The sequence below is a fragment of the Lemur catta genome, chromosome 1, assembly GCF_020740605.2.
Source record: "Lemur catta isolate mLemCat1 chromosome 1, mLemCat1.pri, whole genome shotgun sequence".
Classification (NCBI taxonomy): Eukaryota; Metazoa; Chordata; class Mammalia; order Primates; family Lemuridae; genus Lemur; species Lemur catta.
The window spans coordinates 274183567-274199936 of record NC_059128.1 but is presented as its reverse complement, the minus strand read 5'-3'; the positions used below and the strand labels follow the sequence as shown (position 1 = coordinate 274199936).

Sequence of the window (16370 nt, the reverse complement as noted above, 5' to 3'; positions counted from 1 at the left end):
TTGATATGATCCCAAAAGCACAGGCAACAAAAACAAAAATAGACAAATGAATTCCATTAAACTAAAAAGCTTCTGCACAGCAAAGAAAATAAACAGGGTGAAGAGATAACTTATGGAACAGCAGAAAATAATAGCAAAAAATATATCTGATAAGGGGTTAATATCCAGAATATTCAAGCAATTCAAACAACTCAATAGCAAATTCCATATAACCCAATTAAAAATGGGCAAAGGACCTGAAGACATTTCTCAAAAGATATACAAAAGGCCAACAGGTATATAAAAAGGTGCTCAACATCATTAATCATCAGGGAGATGTAAATTAAAACCACAATGAGACATCACCTTATATCAGTTAGAGAGCAGGAATAAGTTCAGGCAATCTATTGTACAACATGGTGACTATAGTTAATACCAAAGTATTATATTCCTAAAAATCACTAAGAGTAGATTTTAAGTGTCCTCACCACAAAATATGGTAATAAGTACGTGTGGTTTTTATATCTGTTGTTTAGTCATTCCACAATGTACATATATTTAAAAATATCATGTTGTACATGATAACATATATTAATACAATTTTTTGTTAATTAAAAAGTTAATTTTTTAAAAATAACCTTTTCCAGTTAGAACAATATCAGCTGAGTTTCCAGGGAATGTTCCCAGTAGACGAAGCCACCCTAAGCTTTGCAACACTGACAACCCTGATGCTGGGCGAAGTGAAGAAGCAGAAAGGCAAAAGATGGCAAGACCCCTGGACAGAACGAAAACACAGCCCAGGAGCTCTGACAAAACGCCTGTCTGGCTTGAGATGAGCTATGTGATTGTTTAAGAAGAGAGTGAATGACCTAAGTTTATCTCTGCACATGGGGAAGCAGCCATAGGAAACTTTTTGAAAAACTAAGACCCCTCCATCTTACTCGGTCAGCACCCAAAGAACTACTTCTGCCAAAAGAAGAATGTTTGAACCCGCTAACTTACTTAGGAAAGTAGCAATGTCATTCTTTAATACATGAAATCATGAACTTTATAATGTAGTTTTATGAAAACATATTTTAGTAACGAATTTTTGAACAGCATTCATCATTTCAAAAAGAAAATCAGTGTGTTAACCTTCTTCTTTTCCTTTTATTTGAGAACCATTTAAATTTTTAACTTTTACTCTTTATAGCATAGTATGGTCCCCAAATGGTATGACCTTGAGCCCTAAGGGGTGAAAAAGTTGTACGCAGGCACCTACAACACGTGCATATTTATAAGTTATAAGCGTGTACCTTTGTACTAATATGTCATCTAAATAATGAAATATATAATAAAATGGCAATTAAAAGGGATAAGAAAGAAATTTAGGACATAATTATCTTCTTATAAAAGAGAAAGCACTTCAAGTCCAACATGTCTTCTAAGTTCCTTATGATGACAGAACAGAGAACTGCTGTATGATACAAGAGATTTTCTTAGTCTCTCCTTATCACATAATAAAATAATATAAACAATATACTGTGCGTTGGAAGTCCTGTCTTCCTAGATTTGACGTCTCTCCCACAGGAGCTTTCCCCCGAGCGATGCAGCCACAGTGGCACCATCTCTGAAATCCAGCCTCAAACTACGGCCGTGTCCCCATCAGAAGTGCCACCCCATCCCTGCTTACACAGAGCACTTTCTTTTTCCCCATAAAACATTGTTCATATTTTTAAAGCCTTTTACTATCGAGAATCTTTCTTCTTGTGTACATCTTTCCTTTTGTGGTTCACTCGAAAAGAAAAAGTAGTTCTATAGATAATTTCCTGCTGAAGCAAAATCTAGCACATATCCTAAGCTGAATCAGCGTGGAAACATCTGGACTTTCATCCAGCTGTTTAACAAACCTCACATCGCGTTCTCCACAGGTTCAGCAGTGTTCTCTACATGTCTCCCAAATCTATGTGCTAACAAGAGATGCACTTTGACCATCTTGTCTTCTGGGCATTACTTTGGTTCTTTTTGCCACAGCAGGGAGAAGATCATTGCCCCAAATGCAGGTGGACTTTCATCTTTTGCTCTAACACGGAAAACTCAAAAAAAGTTTTTAAGCCGATTTGTTTGGTGGACTTTTGTGACACACTGGGCTAGCACATGACTTTAAATAGCACTGAAAAAACTCTAGAAGTTTGTCCTCATGTTCTGGATTCTAAATGTCTTCCTAGAGGTGACAACCCCACACCAGCACACCTCAGGATGCAATATACACAGGGTGAGGTCGCCCTTCATGCAAGTGGATACTCAGTCAATTTCAGATGGGCTTCCTCACAATTCTGAGCTTCTCTGGCTGACTTCCTGTTAGATCTCGTCATCACCCACCACTCTGAGTAGAAGCAGAAGTTGTATGTAGTATCCATGTTGTCTTGGATCCAGTTTCCTTTGCAGAATTCTTTTTGAGCCATTGCCCATTTGGAGAGACATGATTTATTCATAACTAGATACCAAAGCATGTACATTCCCTTACCCAAAAATGATGCAGGGGACCAAGGGGTCAGGGTACCACTGTCCACCCCATCCTGCAGGACCCCCAACTCTCACTCATATGTGACACAAGACACCCAGACTGAGTGAAGGTATCAGGGTCAAGTTAGTGAAGCTCAACTTCATTTCTATTTTCTGGAGAAGTAAAAGTAAATAGCGGCTTCCTCCCATACCATACTTGAGAGACAAATGCCAGAGACACTGCTCCCTAACTTTTATGGCCAGAGGAGCCCCCAAAACCTCTAATGTGGGGAACCGAAAGAGCAAAACAGTAGCAGAACAAAATAGGCAACAGAGAAGCTGAAGGAAAAAGAGGCTTGAACCTCCTCGCAATTCTGCCCAGGCCTTAACTCTGTGGGAGAATGTTTGCAAAACATCCCAGACAAAAAGTGCTACCTGAGAAGCAGGTTTGGCTTCTACTTTATTCCACATTCAGGAAACTCACATTAGGTAAAATTAGCAGCTTGGACGAGTATCAGCAACTGGGAAACACTTTGGGTAGAAGAGCTCTTTTTTCCACGGAGAGCAGAGAAAACCACCCATCGGGTCCCACTTACCCCTGACAAATAGCGCTCGAGTTTCTTGTTGAGGAGGAAGTAGATGGCGAGGATGTGGCAGGCGCGGTTGGAGAGCACAGTGTTGATCACGTCGCTGTTCTTGTAGCCCAGCTTCTCCGTCATGTGCAGCACCACGCTCGGGCTCAGGTCTTCCAGGGAAATCCTGCCGGGCAGAGACAGAGACCCAGTCACCCCTTCACCCTCACGGAGAGGCTCACCCATGGCAGCACGGAGTCGGCCCACACAGGCCCCAGGTGCACAATCGGGTGCATTCATTCACTCATTCATTCATTCATTCACTCACTTCGTTAGGAAAAATGTCATGTACTCAGAGGAGTGGATGGAATAGCATATTACCTATGCATACCATCACCTGGATGTGCCAATTAACACTTTGCCATACTCACTTCACCTATTTTTTTTTTTTTTGCTAAGGTATTTTAAATTACAGACATGCCATTTCACTCCTTAGTACTTCCGTGTGCATCTTCAAAACCAAGGACATCTCCGGCAGAACCACAATACCATCAACACACCCAGTAAAATTTCAATAATCCCTTTATATCATCTAATAACCAGATAATATTCAAATTCCCCACTTGTCCCCTAAATTTCTTTCCAATTATACATTCTTTCCTTACAATGCATTTGTTGCCATGGATAGAGGCCACACTTAATCTGGGTTTTGGGCTGAGAAAGGAAGGTATTCGGGAAGCAGCCAGACCATGGTTAGAGGAAGAGGGAGAGCTCCCAAGTTCACACGCGGGGAGCTCAGCTGTAATGTGGGGGTGCTCTCAGAGGAAGGCAGGTTAAAGCTACTTTATAGGGACATTGTGAAGCTAAACTCTTTGGGATAAAATGCCAAAAAAGTATCAGTCACTCACTTATTCACTCATTCATTCATTCACCCGCCAAATCCACGGGACTTACATTCCAGTGGGGAAGAGAGAGTACAAACTCACTTCATCCCCCCGACAGTCCTATGAGTAGGAGTTGTCATTGTCCCCGCTTTACAGATGAAGAAACTGAAGCTCACAGCAATACAGTAACGTGCCCAGGGTCCCGCAGGCAGGAAGCAGCAGCCCCAGAATCACCCCCAGGCAGTCTGGCCGGAGTCCAGATGCCAACCCTGCACATTCACTGCCTCTCAGATAAACAGACACAGGCAACGGGTGCAGAGAACAAGAAGTCAAGCGGAGTTATCAGGAGCGTGCGTGCTGGTAGAGGGGATGTGCCAAAAGAACATTCTAAATCCCTTGAGAGGTGCAAATAGGACACTCTGAGCAGAAAGCAACCTCATCTGACTGCAGAGCTTGTAGCTTCTGCCAAAGGGTCTGAAAATATTTTTGACAGAACCTCAGAACCATAATGCCAGAGAAACTCCGCAGTGTAACCCCATCATTGTGAAGAAGAGGAGACCAAATTGCCTAGTTTGCACCCTGAGTTGGTTGGGGTGCCAAGAGTAGACTAGGTCTCCTGACCACTGTCCTCCAGCGGTCGGTGGAACCTACACCAGGTCTCCCTCCCCTAGAATTGACTAAGTGCTGTCCAAAAAAAAAAAACCATGCTGAAAGAACAATGAAATCAGCCTTCCTCACTCTTGTGGTACACAAGATTATAAATTCTAGATAATGGGTGGGAGGGAGATTGGAATAACTAGTGGTAAAACATAATAACATGTTTGTTTAAAAAAATACACTACTTGAGGTTTGCCAGAACACTTAACATAGAGGGTGCAGTTGTTTGAAAATATCTGGGAACTCCAGTGTGGGTGTGGCCCTGACCCTGGCCAATCAGATCATGCTGGTGGCCCCTGCTCCTGGCAAGACCACACACCCCTGCAGGTGCCAGGGAGGGCATGCGGTGCCCCCTGGGCAGAGGTGAGAGGAGGGAGGTGCGCAGGGACAGACACGCCATCTCTGCCCTTTTTATCTGTTGTCTTCAAAAACAGGAGCTCTGGCCAGGCACATTGGCTCCTGCCTGTAAGCTTAGCACTTTGGGAGGCCGAGGTGGGAGGATTGCTTGAGGCCAGGCATTCAACACCAGCCTGAGCAAGAGAGTCCCAGCTACTTGGGAGGCTGAGGCACGAGGATCGCTTCAGTCCAGGAGTTTGAGGTTGCAGTGAGCTATGATGATGCCACTGCACTCCAGCCTCAGTGACAGAGAGAGAGACTCCATCTCAAAACAAAACATCAACAACAAACCAAAAATACCTCATAAACAACAACAACAAAACCCAGGAGTTCTGCCAAAATGTAGACTCACTGACTCTTGATTAAGAATAATATTTTAAAGCTTTTCCAATAAACAATGTATATATTTGGTGCTCTCCAACATCAGCTGTTGAATTTGTATTATTGTTGCATGTTTGGGTGACACAGAGAATGGTAAAATGTTCCAGAACACTAGATATAATTTGAACTAAGCAAATTCACATGAAATCCATTTTTAAACCACAGATCCAATTTGGTCTAATTCTGTCCTGTATTACCCATGACCTCCTTCCCTCCCACCATCTCCAGAGCAGACAGGGGCAGAGAGACTGTCCAGGCCCCTGCTCAGGGACAGGAGGAGGCAGCAAGGTTGGTGCTATAAAAATGTCTGCACCCGGATCAGGGAGGGGAGACAGGCACCCAGCAAACATCTGCTGACTGACTGGCATGAACACTTACTATAAAAAATTTACTTTTAAAAACATTTCCCTCTTGCCTGTTGGAGATCAACTTGGAGGCCCAAATGACTTCACAGGAGAAGGCCTTACAGATAAGTAGAGGAAAACATGAAACCTTTATTTTCTTTACTTTCCCGAAAGGAAAACATTGACAATATTTAAAATAATTAAATATGGGGCTATAAAACATACTTTTAAACCAGATATTCTTTTCTCTAGTCCCATGTTCTTATTCCCTTTATCCATGTGCTGGTAAAACCAGAAAAATAATTATAAAAAATACATTTTTTGCCTTAAGGATAAACATTTTTCAAAATAAAACTGTAAATAACATGTCCCTCCCCCAACAGTTTAGAATTCTGGTTCCATTACTTAAAAACTGAACACTAATTTGCCTCCAGTATAAAATGAGTAATGGGCGAACATAAACAGAAGACAGCGAGCTGTTGTTTTCTTTAATACACAAGATCTAAACCATTTTTTTTTACAATCCACCTAACTAGTAGCACGTGCAGCCCTTAATGCTTCTGACCAAGTCCAAATGCAAAAACTTCTAATCTGGCAACACCAGTAATAGGCACTTGAATTTCAGTTTTAATCTACCAAAGCCTGTCTACAGCCTGTGGAAAAGCTACAAAATGAGACGCCGCGTCCTAATTCTGTGTGAATGAAGATATAGCCAACAAGGAGGGGAAGCACCTGTCTAATACCAGCTCCACTTCTTCAACAGCTGCTGCGCTGAGCGCATGGATCCTGCTCGTTTAGACAGTGATTACATTAGCCTAATGACTCATTAGGCTGCCACCAATGCCCCCTCCTTTAACAGAAAGGACTCCTCCATGTGAGCATCAGTAATGAGGTCTGCCTCACTTTGGGGTAATATTTCTGGTGTCTGTTTCAGAAACTGGCCCAAATCAAGCCGGTATTGGAAAACAGCAATCTATTTCCAGGTTCCCTTGGTAACCTAAGTAACGTAGACTTTGCTTAAATTACTTCCCGTGAGCCAAACGGTAGAATTCTAGATGGCATCTGAGTGAAACCACCTCCCCTATGGTCACAGTGAGTGGAAATTTGGCCCAGTAGTGTGGACGCAGACCTCCACACCCCTTAAGTTCCTCCGGAACTTCCAGGAACTACCTGCCCATCTTGTCTGGAGAACTCAATACTTCAGCTTTCATAAGGCTTGGTGGATGTTTCCAGACCTTCCTGGGCATTGAAAATAAGACCACGGAGGACATCCCTTTCCCTGTCCTTTCAGCCCCATCTGTCCCCCTTAGTCAGGGTTCTCTCATCCTCCTCCAAGCTTGGCCAGATGTGTGGGCCACCCTGGGTCTGAAGGCAGAAGGACGGTGTTGGATCCATGTGGTCTCCATGTTTTCTGTGACGTAGCCAAAGTGAGAGCCCACAGTTCCCATTCAGGTTAGTTAGCAATGTATCAAATGAGAAGGAGAAGTGTAAGAACAGGTTTTCTCGTACTTGCTTTCAAATCTGTAGTCAGTATCCCGCACGCAGAAGCCCGGGCCACACAAGGTGCCCATCAGAGCTCCTACGCTGGGGCTTCTGTCCGTGGGACTTCCGTGACGAGACCTGCCTGTGGAAACTGACACGGTGACCCTTCACAGCAAGCCCACGGGGACCCAGCCTGACACTAATGACTCCTGTGCCTTTTCTTCCCACCCTCCACACTTTAAGGTGGGGAGTGCTTAGGGCTGAAATAAACATCTAGAACAAAGGAGAAGAGGAAACTAAGGGTGGGTTGAAAGAGGAGGGGGAAATGCCATGGGATCCGCCTGATGTTAGCAGGTGAGGTCACGGCTGGATCACACACACACACAAACAGATCCACACATGCACACACTCATACACGTAAACACAGATACACACACACACAGACACATACACTCGGGCCACAGCTGGTCTAAATGGTCCCTTCGTGTGAACTAGAAAGAGGTGCCTCTCGGGGAAGACGCCACCTCGGGCAGCCCGCACCCCCACGGGGCACACTGCACAACCGCACGGGATGGCCCTAACTATGCCTTCTCTGTGTGCTGAGATGAGCTTGTCTATACATAAGAGGGGTGCAGAGGCAGGCAGGACAGCCAAGAGAACACAGCTTTTCCTTGAATCTCCTATCCACAACTATTCAGGGCTTGTAGGACAGGCCCCATCTTGCCCGCAGAGGAGTCCCTCTGTGTGCACGAAATTACCTGTTGGGATAAGTGATGTTACAGGGCACTTTGCCTGTGTAATTCTCATTAAGCCAGCGATTCGCCAGTGCTTGCTGAATATTTGGCCTCTTCACAGGGTCTGGTTCCAGGAGAGAGCGCAGGAAATTGATGGCTCCTGGAAGACATGCAGGAAAGAACACACCCACGTTATAGGCTGAACGCAGACACCGCTGACAACCACCACCGCAGGCGACCCTCACCTCACCTGCCACTCCCCAGACACCACTGGGGTGATCTATTCTCTGAGTCTCTGGGCAGGATTTTGATCCAATGATTCGCAGAGCTTGGGCTCAACCCCACCTCCCCTCAGACAGGTGGTGTGTTTTAAATCCTATTTCCTTCTCTATAAAAGAGTGGATGTGGAGAGACAGGAACACTCATACACTGCTGGTGGGACTGCAAACTAGTGCAACCCCTGTGGAAAGCAATACAGAGATACCTTAAACAGATACAAGTAGACCTATCATTTGATCCAGTAATCCCATTATTGGGCATCTACCCAAAAGAACACAAGACATTCTATAACAAAGATATCTGCACAATTCACAATTGCAAAGATGTGGAAACAACCCAAGTGCCCATCAATACATGAGTGGATTAATAAAATGTGGTATATGTATACCATGGAGTACTACTCGGCTATAAGAAACAATGGTGATATAGCACCTCTTGTATTTTCCTGGAAAGAGCTGGAACGCATTCTACTAAGTGAAGTATCCCAAGAATGGAAAAATAAGCACCGCACGTACTCACCATCAAATTGGTTTCACTGACCATCACCTAAGAGCACATTTAGGAATAACATTGATCGGGTGTCGGGCAGATGTTGGGGGGGGAGGGGATGGGTGTATACATACATAATGAGTGTGATGCACACCGTCTAGGGGATGGACACGTTTGAAGCTCTGACTCGGGGGGTGGGTGGGAGGGCAAGGGCAATATATGTAACCTAGACATTTATACCCCCACAATATGCTGAAATAAGAATAAAAAGAAAAAGAAAAAGAAAAAAAGTATATAAAAGAGATGCCACATATCCAAAGAATTTAGGATACCTGTCCTAGGGATGCAGCTGGTACATGCTAAACCAAGGACCAGGCTGGGTTTCCCCACGCCCTGCACTTCCCAACACTACCTGTGGTCTTGCCGCTTAGAGGTGAGTGGAAGAGACGTTCTATTTACAGGCTGGAAGGATGAAAGAAAGTAAACAAAGTACCTGCTCTCAAGGTAGGTTTCTGGGCACTGAGGAAGAAGCCAGAAGGGAAAGGCATTCTAAGCTTGACCCTCTAATTAGGAACCAAGGGACACTCAGTGTCTCAAGAGGCCCGTGAGGTCCTGCTTTCTTTTAAAGCATTCTCCGTGGCCGTTCACTTCCCCTCTGTGAACAGAAGACGCAGCGCCCAGCATGGACGGAGCCCGTGCCCACCCGGCCCAGCCAATCAGCTGTCGAGACACCAGAGAGCCACCCGTTTTGTTTAAGTGTCAAGTGTTAACTCTGCACGAGAGTGACTCAAGTTTTAAAGTCCTAGTTCACGTGCACATACGGTAGTAAAACTGCGGAAACTAAGTAGGCGGAAGGGAGAGGACGGGACGGGTAAATTCACACCTGACGAGTACAGTGCACACTATCTTTGTGATGGCACACTTACAACTTCGACTCAAATGGCACAAAAACAATTCGTGTAACCAAAATGTTTGTACGCCTGTAATACAGTAATATAAAAAAAAAAAATCCTAGTTCACGTACAAAGTTCCAGCAAGCACCACACTGTGAACCACGTCTACCTGCTGGGCCCCTCCTTTTGTGCCGTCCCTGGAGAGGAAGAGGCTGCTTGGGCAGACTGGATGCCAGTAAAGTTTGCCTTATTTTTCAGCCTCCCAAAGTTCGCTACAGTCACATCAGTCATGCTGAGCGTGGTACGTAAGGGAAGGATACGAGAAACCGTTGACAAACTATAAAATCCCTACAACCCTGTTTCCTTCCATCCCAAGCAAAAACGATTTTTAACAATGCCTTGGGTTTCCTTTCATTCAACAAACATGCACAGAGTGCCTGCTGTCCATCTAAGCACTAGAGGTAGGAAGCTAGTTTGTCTCTAAGCAGAACATTTGCAACCTTTAAGATTACAAGAGTGGAGACAACTACACAACACATAAAAATATGTTTATAATGTGCGTGAAGGGCACAGGCTACAAAATTGCTCAGCAGATATACAGCATATCCACCTATGCCCAAGAATATCAGCAATGACTTCAAAATGAAGACTGACTGTCTTGCTTGACTTGTGGGAATGTGATATTTTCTTTATCTATATTCTTTATTTTATGGAACATGGTTATAATGTCTTTGCAATATAAAAATATTCTTTTATGCAGCTTTGTACATGATTTCCAATATACCAAACAATAAATCCTAGAAATTAATCTTAACTTACTCAGTCCCCCAATTTTTATATCCTTCTCTTCAAAGTTATTTTTCTGTTTCCTAAGATAGTCTAGTTTTGTGAGGAAAAGTCATAAAAATTCTCACTTTTTCATAGGCTTTAAGTTGTCATTTTAGTGCTGTTTTTAAAAGAAAGATGGGTCCCATTTTGTGCAGGGTGAAAACAACACCATCACAAAGGAGCCAGTTATGATGCCTGAATCAACTCAAGAGAAACAACCTTCGCTGGGTCATGCTGCCAGGTGACTCCTCCAGGGTGGGTGCCCATATGGCACTGTCGAGGTCACCAGAAGGTCATCTCCTCTTAAGACTGAGTGGGTAAAAATAGGTATGTGGATGCCGTTACAGTCACAAGGTACATTTCATACTGTAAGTTTTATAGTTGGGTGTCCAAATAAAACTTTCCTAAAATGTTCTTCCATAGTCTGAAAAGCAAACAGGTCTCCAAAAAAAAAAAAAGATTTCTCTTTTTAGAATCTCCATCTCCATCTCCCTTCTCCAAATACTTCTGCATTGCAAGATTTATCTGGATCTTAACTAGGGGCATCTATTGGTCAAGGAAAAAAAAGATGTGGGCTTAAGGAATGGAATCGGGGAGGCCGTGGAGTTAGTGATGCTTTCTGAGACATCGCTGTTGCTTACCCTCAGGGGACCTGGATAACAACCGGGCTGCTGCCGGACTTTTTCAGAGCATGACTAACCAGAAATGCTAAGGACAAACTAGATGTGTGTTTCTGTTCTATTTTCATAACCAAGCACTCCGCATCATCACAAATTGCTGATGAGCACAAGTAATTTTAGTTCAAATCTCTACTAACCAATTTTATCTCTTTGGACATTGCAAACATTGCATTGCTCTCCAAAAAGGACTTTAAGAACACCTTAGAGCTCTTTGGAAGTTTGTGTTAAGGGTCTTGTAAATTCCTGTGTCTCATGGGCAAAAGAGATTAAAATATTTCCCACTGTCCTAGAAAGCCACGCCAGGCATGGCCACACGTCTCCACAGTCCTAGAAAGCCACATGTCGCCGCCCTTCACCCTTCGGCGCTAACACAATGTAGGTTCTCCGTTCAGGCCTGGAGAGGTGGGGTGAACCACGTGGGTGCTCCACCACCCTGCTCAACAAAACACACGGCACAGGTTCCTCCAGTGCAAAACTCACTTTCTTTCACGAGCCCTCAGCCTCCCAAAGTCGGGACTGGCTTGTGTGAGCACCCGGAGGCTATGCCGAAGGAAGAGCCACAGGCGACAGACAAAGCCATTGGACTTTTCACGTTAGGGTAGCCTGCTGGATGCAAGTAGAATCCCATCCCCACCCTAAGCTCCCCCTTCATCACCTCCCAAGCTAAAGAATTATTTGACAGTCTGATAATCACACCTTCTAGGACACCTTCATTAGCCCTGGCTCAACCCTCACAAAAGCTTGCACTTCTCCTTCAGCTCCACTTTGGTGAATTTGAGCCACAAAACACTCTTGATCTGCAGTGACTGCTGGGGGAGGTGGGGCGATGAAAAGGTAAGCAGCTGTCTGAAAAGTTTCTAAGTCACAAAAGGCACTCCCTGCTCTGTGACACACAAGTGCCAACAAGCAGAGAGAAGCTGTCGGGGGGAGAGAAGTGGAAAGGCACCCCAGGCTTTAGTGTTCCAACTATTAACATGACAGCGACGAGGGCGGGTGTTTGGAAGCGCACTCCGCGGATTCACAAGGGCAATGACACTGTTTCCAACTCCAATTTGGTAAAAATTCTTCCAACTTAATCTAAAAAAAGGGCAGCAGAATAAAACAGATGAGACCATCACAAACAGGAGTAACAGAATCATCCAGTTAATAAAGATGTGTGTTAGCGAGACACTTAATAAAACTGGCATATTTTCAATTTGGATCGGCGTTACTCAAAACATAAAGACATAGAGGCAGCAGATAATACCCTGGAACCTTGGGGAGGGCCCATCTTACATTAAATAAAGCCAGAAAAAGGAGAGAAGCAGCCCAGCACAGTAGAAAAATCCAGGTTTTCAGTCAAGCAGGATTTAGTCTCTCTGAGACTCAGTTTCCTCCTTGGTAAATGGGGAATAATAGTCCTTACCTTGCAGAGTTGTGTAAAAACAAGATCACATGAAAAGCACATGATTGTTCAATCAAATGGCAGCTACTCTTGTTACTGGTAAACTAGTATTGATATTTTGGGATGTAAGCAGATGGTATCATATGGTATCATAAGTATAGGCGGACCAGGCTCGTTGGAAGGGAAAGGAGATACACTTAGAGGGGTGCAAAGGGTTAGAAAAACAGGGGGCTGTCAGAAGGATAGCAGCTGATGCCCAAACCCAAAGTCATTCACTCTTTAAACAAGATAAGATGCCCCGGGCTACCTCAGCAGCTGGTGCAATGCTCTGGGCCCTCCTGCACCAGGCCACCTCCCAGCTCTGAGTCATCAGAAGAATGTACGGGCCACCTTTCCAGGTCACACGTGCACTTTAACACCAGTCAGCAACTTAGACTCCCTGAGCCTCTATCATGTGCAAACACGGTGCTTGACATCTGGCACAAAGGATCAAAACCCTAGTTGAGGAGACATATTTGTATATCCCAACAGAAAAAAAAAATGGGTGGGGGGGAGTTGCTACCATATTCCTAAGTTGGAAAATCAGATATAGAAATGCAATTCATGCTTGACAAGTCAAGACAACAAAGTCCTGCAGGAATGTGAAGATCTTTAACAAGCACACACAGAGCTTAAGGCCAAAGTAAAAACTGTCTGCTCAGAGCAGGAGCTATTATATGTATATGAGGTCGGACACCAACTCCAATGATGCTGAAATTGCCGGGAACATTTTTAATATTTTTCCTTTGGAATTACCTTTGGACTTTTTTAACATCTTCAGGAGTGCAACTTTTACTTCTTTAAGAGTAAATTTAATTTTCACAATCAAAAACCACTTAGATTCCAGCCTGCTAAGACTGTATAATATTATTGGGAGTAAAAAAAAGGTATGGTCCTGAAGTTATAAGACGGATTTTTTTTTTTTTTTTTTTTTTTTTTTTTTGAGACAGAGTCTTGCCCTGTCACCCAGACTGGAATGCAATGGCGAAATTGCAGCTCATTATAACCTCCAGCTTCTGGGCTCAAGTGATCCTCTTGCCTCATTCTCTGGAGTAGCTAGGACTACAGGCATGTGGCACCACACCAGCTAATTTTAAAAAATTTTTGTAGAAATGGGGTCTCCCTATGTTGCCCAAGCTGGTTTCAAACTCCTGGACCTAGGCAATCCTCCTGCCTTGGCCTCCCAAACTGCTGAGATTACAGATATAAGCCACTGCACCTGGCATGAGACTGATTTTCTTGTGTTATTAATCTACCTGTCCTTGCCCGGCTGCCCAGCCCATCCCTTGATGAACGCAGGCTGAATTGCCTACTCCTCCTCCCACAGCCTGCGTGTGGCTCACACTGATGCTGTTCAACTAATATTTCTCGCTCTGCACTTTCAGTATACATGGTCAGATTGTACTGCCCCACTCCATTCAGCTGGTGAAGCCATGTGCCATCTTTTAGAAAGCTATGAGTTATGAGTGCAAGTGACAAGACCTTCTCCTTCCCTTTCCCTCTTTCCCTCTACATGAACCAAGAATGTGGGGAATGGTGGCTGCACCATCAGTCTGGGGCCCCAGGTTGGGCAGAGCCCTTCACTGTTTGATCTAACTCTCAATAGATACGTATGTAGCATGAGCGAGAGATAAGCCTTTGTTGTCTTAAGCCACTGAAATTTGGGGGCTGATTGTTACCGCAGCACAACCTGACCTGTCCTAACTAGTACAATGAGAAGGCAGCAGATCAGCAGTTCTCCAGCTCCTCAGAGTCTCAGTGAAACTCAAAGTGATACTGTCTGCCCTTCCCAAGCTTGGGGGTACAAACATCTTCCTATCATCCTTTGTTAAGGGTCACTTAGGACAAAATAGGCTCTGAGCCATCAGAAGAACTTCAGAATCACTCTGAGAGATGGCAACATTTGTGACTATACACCTCTTAAAGAGACTCCTTTGAAAGACCGCATTTATTAGTAAATATCACATCTTGTTCCCACAATGAGACATAATTAGACCCCTACCAGAATGACTAAAAAATAGTGACAGCATCAAATGTTGGCAAGGATGCAGAGATCGCTAGCAAATTGCTAGTGGGAATGCAAAATGGTACGGCCACTCTTAACAAGAGGCTGACAGTTTCTTACAAGACTAAATATGTGCTCACTATCCTGCCCAGCAATTTCACTCTCTGGCATTTGTCCCAGACAAGTGAATCCACATTCACACAAAAAATTTATATGTGAATATTCATAACAGCTTTATTCATAATAGCCCCAAACTGGAAACACCCCAATGGTCCTTCAGTGGGTAAATGGTTAAACAAACTGTAGTATAGCCACACCAGGGAATACCACTCACCAATAAAAAGAAACAAAGTCTTGATGCGTGCAACAACTTGGATGGACCTCAAGGGAATTATTCTAAAAAAAGGTACTTATATATAAAACTTATATCAAAAAACATTTAAAATGACAAAATTATAGCGATGGGGACAGGGTAGTTGATGGGGCGTAGGCGGAGGGGAGGAAGAGGAGTAGCAGAGGGATCCTTGCAATGGGATCGCATTGTACCTTGGCTGTGGTGGCTGTCACACGAATTACACATGTGATAAAACTGCATAGAACTAAAAACACACCAACACACACCTGAGTGCAAGTAACACTTGTGAAATCTGAACAAGGTCAATGGATTTTATCAGTGCTAACCTCCTGGTCGTGGTATTATACAGGATATTACCACTGGGGGGAACTGAGTGAAGGGTACACGGATCTCTTTGTGTTATTTCTTACAACTGCATGTGAATCTACAATTATGCCTCAATACAAAGTCTTTAAAATAATCTTATGTGTCAAAAAAAAACACCTATCCCCTTATCCTGATTTATTTTATTTTATTTAGAGCACTTACACTACCAAAGATCACACGTTTGTTTATCCATTAATTTTCTGCCTGTCCCGCTGATGTATAAGCTTTATGAGAGTAGAGAGACTGTCTGGTTTGTTCTCTGTCCTCCTCACCCTGGAACACACCCGACTGGCACGCAATATATATCCACGGAACAAGCTAATAAAGATGAGATATGGAATGAGTGGGTGAATGAATAAATGAGCACTCCTCGCGGAGCTCTGCAGCACTTACATTTCTGGAAGCTCTAAAACCAAAATATAACAATCCGTTTGATATTTTGCACATTTCTTAACTCCAAGAGTTATGGCTCTCAGTGCAGAAATATTTCTTTTGTAATGACGGAACTGTAACTTATCTTCCCAAGGACATAATGCCTCCTTTGCTTTCAGCCTCCAGAGACTCTACCCTCCCTAAAGGTGAAAGTATGGGCCGAATTAGATAATTACACACGAGAATGCATTTCAGCTTGGATTCCATTTGGCATGGATAAACTCAAGCTCAGCTTTATACGTGGCTGTATAAATTCAAGAGAAAAATACATAAAAGCGGTGAAATAAAATGCTATGTGTTAACCATGTATCATAAGTTGAAGTTAAATAATTACTTTTTTTTTTTTAGGTCAAAAGACTCATCTCAGTAAAGCTGAGTTTATTCTAAGCGTCAATTAAATGATCATCAAAGCCACACTGAGGCCAGAAACTTGAACTGTGAACTGTGAACCAAACAAAAGAACAAATTGTACTAATTTACTGGATTTGAAACCAAACCTCAACGCAAACTGTTTACTGAAATGCGAACCAGGTGAAGTTTGAGAATAGTTTTCAAATACACCTGATGATTTCGTCTAACAAAGTAACTGACGCTACGTATATCTCAAAGCTTTTGAACAGGCTCGGAAACTCAACTAACAAAACAAATCACAGACCCAAGGTGAATGAAATCAATATTTCTGTACAGTGAATTGACTAAAGAAGACA

General features: G+C 43.6%; 1 protein-coding gene across 1 annotated transcript in view; it reads right to left on the bottom strand.

Moving 5' to 3' along the window:
* HUNK (hormonally up-regulated Neu-associated kinase) overlaps positions 1-16370 on the bottom strand; it is a 66949-nt gene that overhangs the window by 17447 nt on the left and 33132 nt on the right. Inside the window, exons 6-7 of the mRNA XM_045525170.1 lie at positions 7938-8073; positions 3060-3222 (exon numbers count right to left, since the gene is read on the bottom strand). Of these exons, the coding sequence (XP_045381126.1) occupies positions 3060-3222; positions 7938-8073 (299 nt within the window). The remainder of the gene's footprint in view (positions 1-3059; positions 3223-7937; positions 8074-16370) is intronic.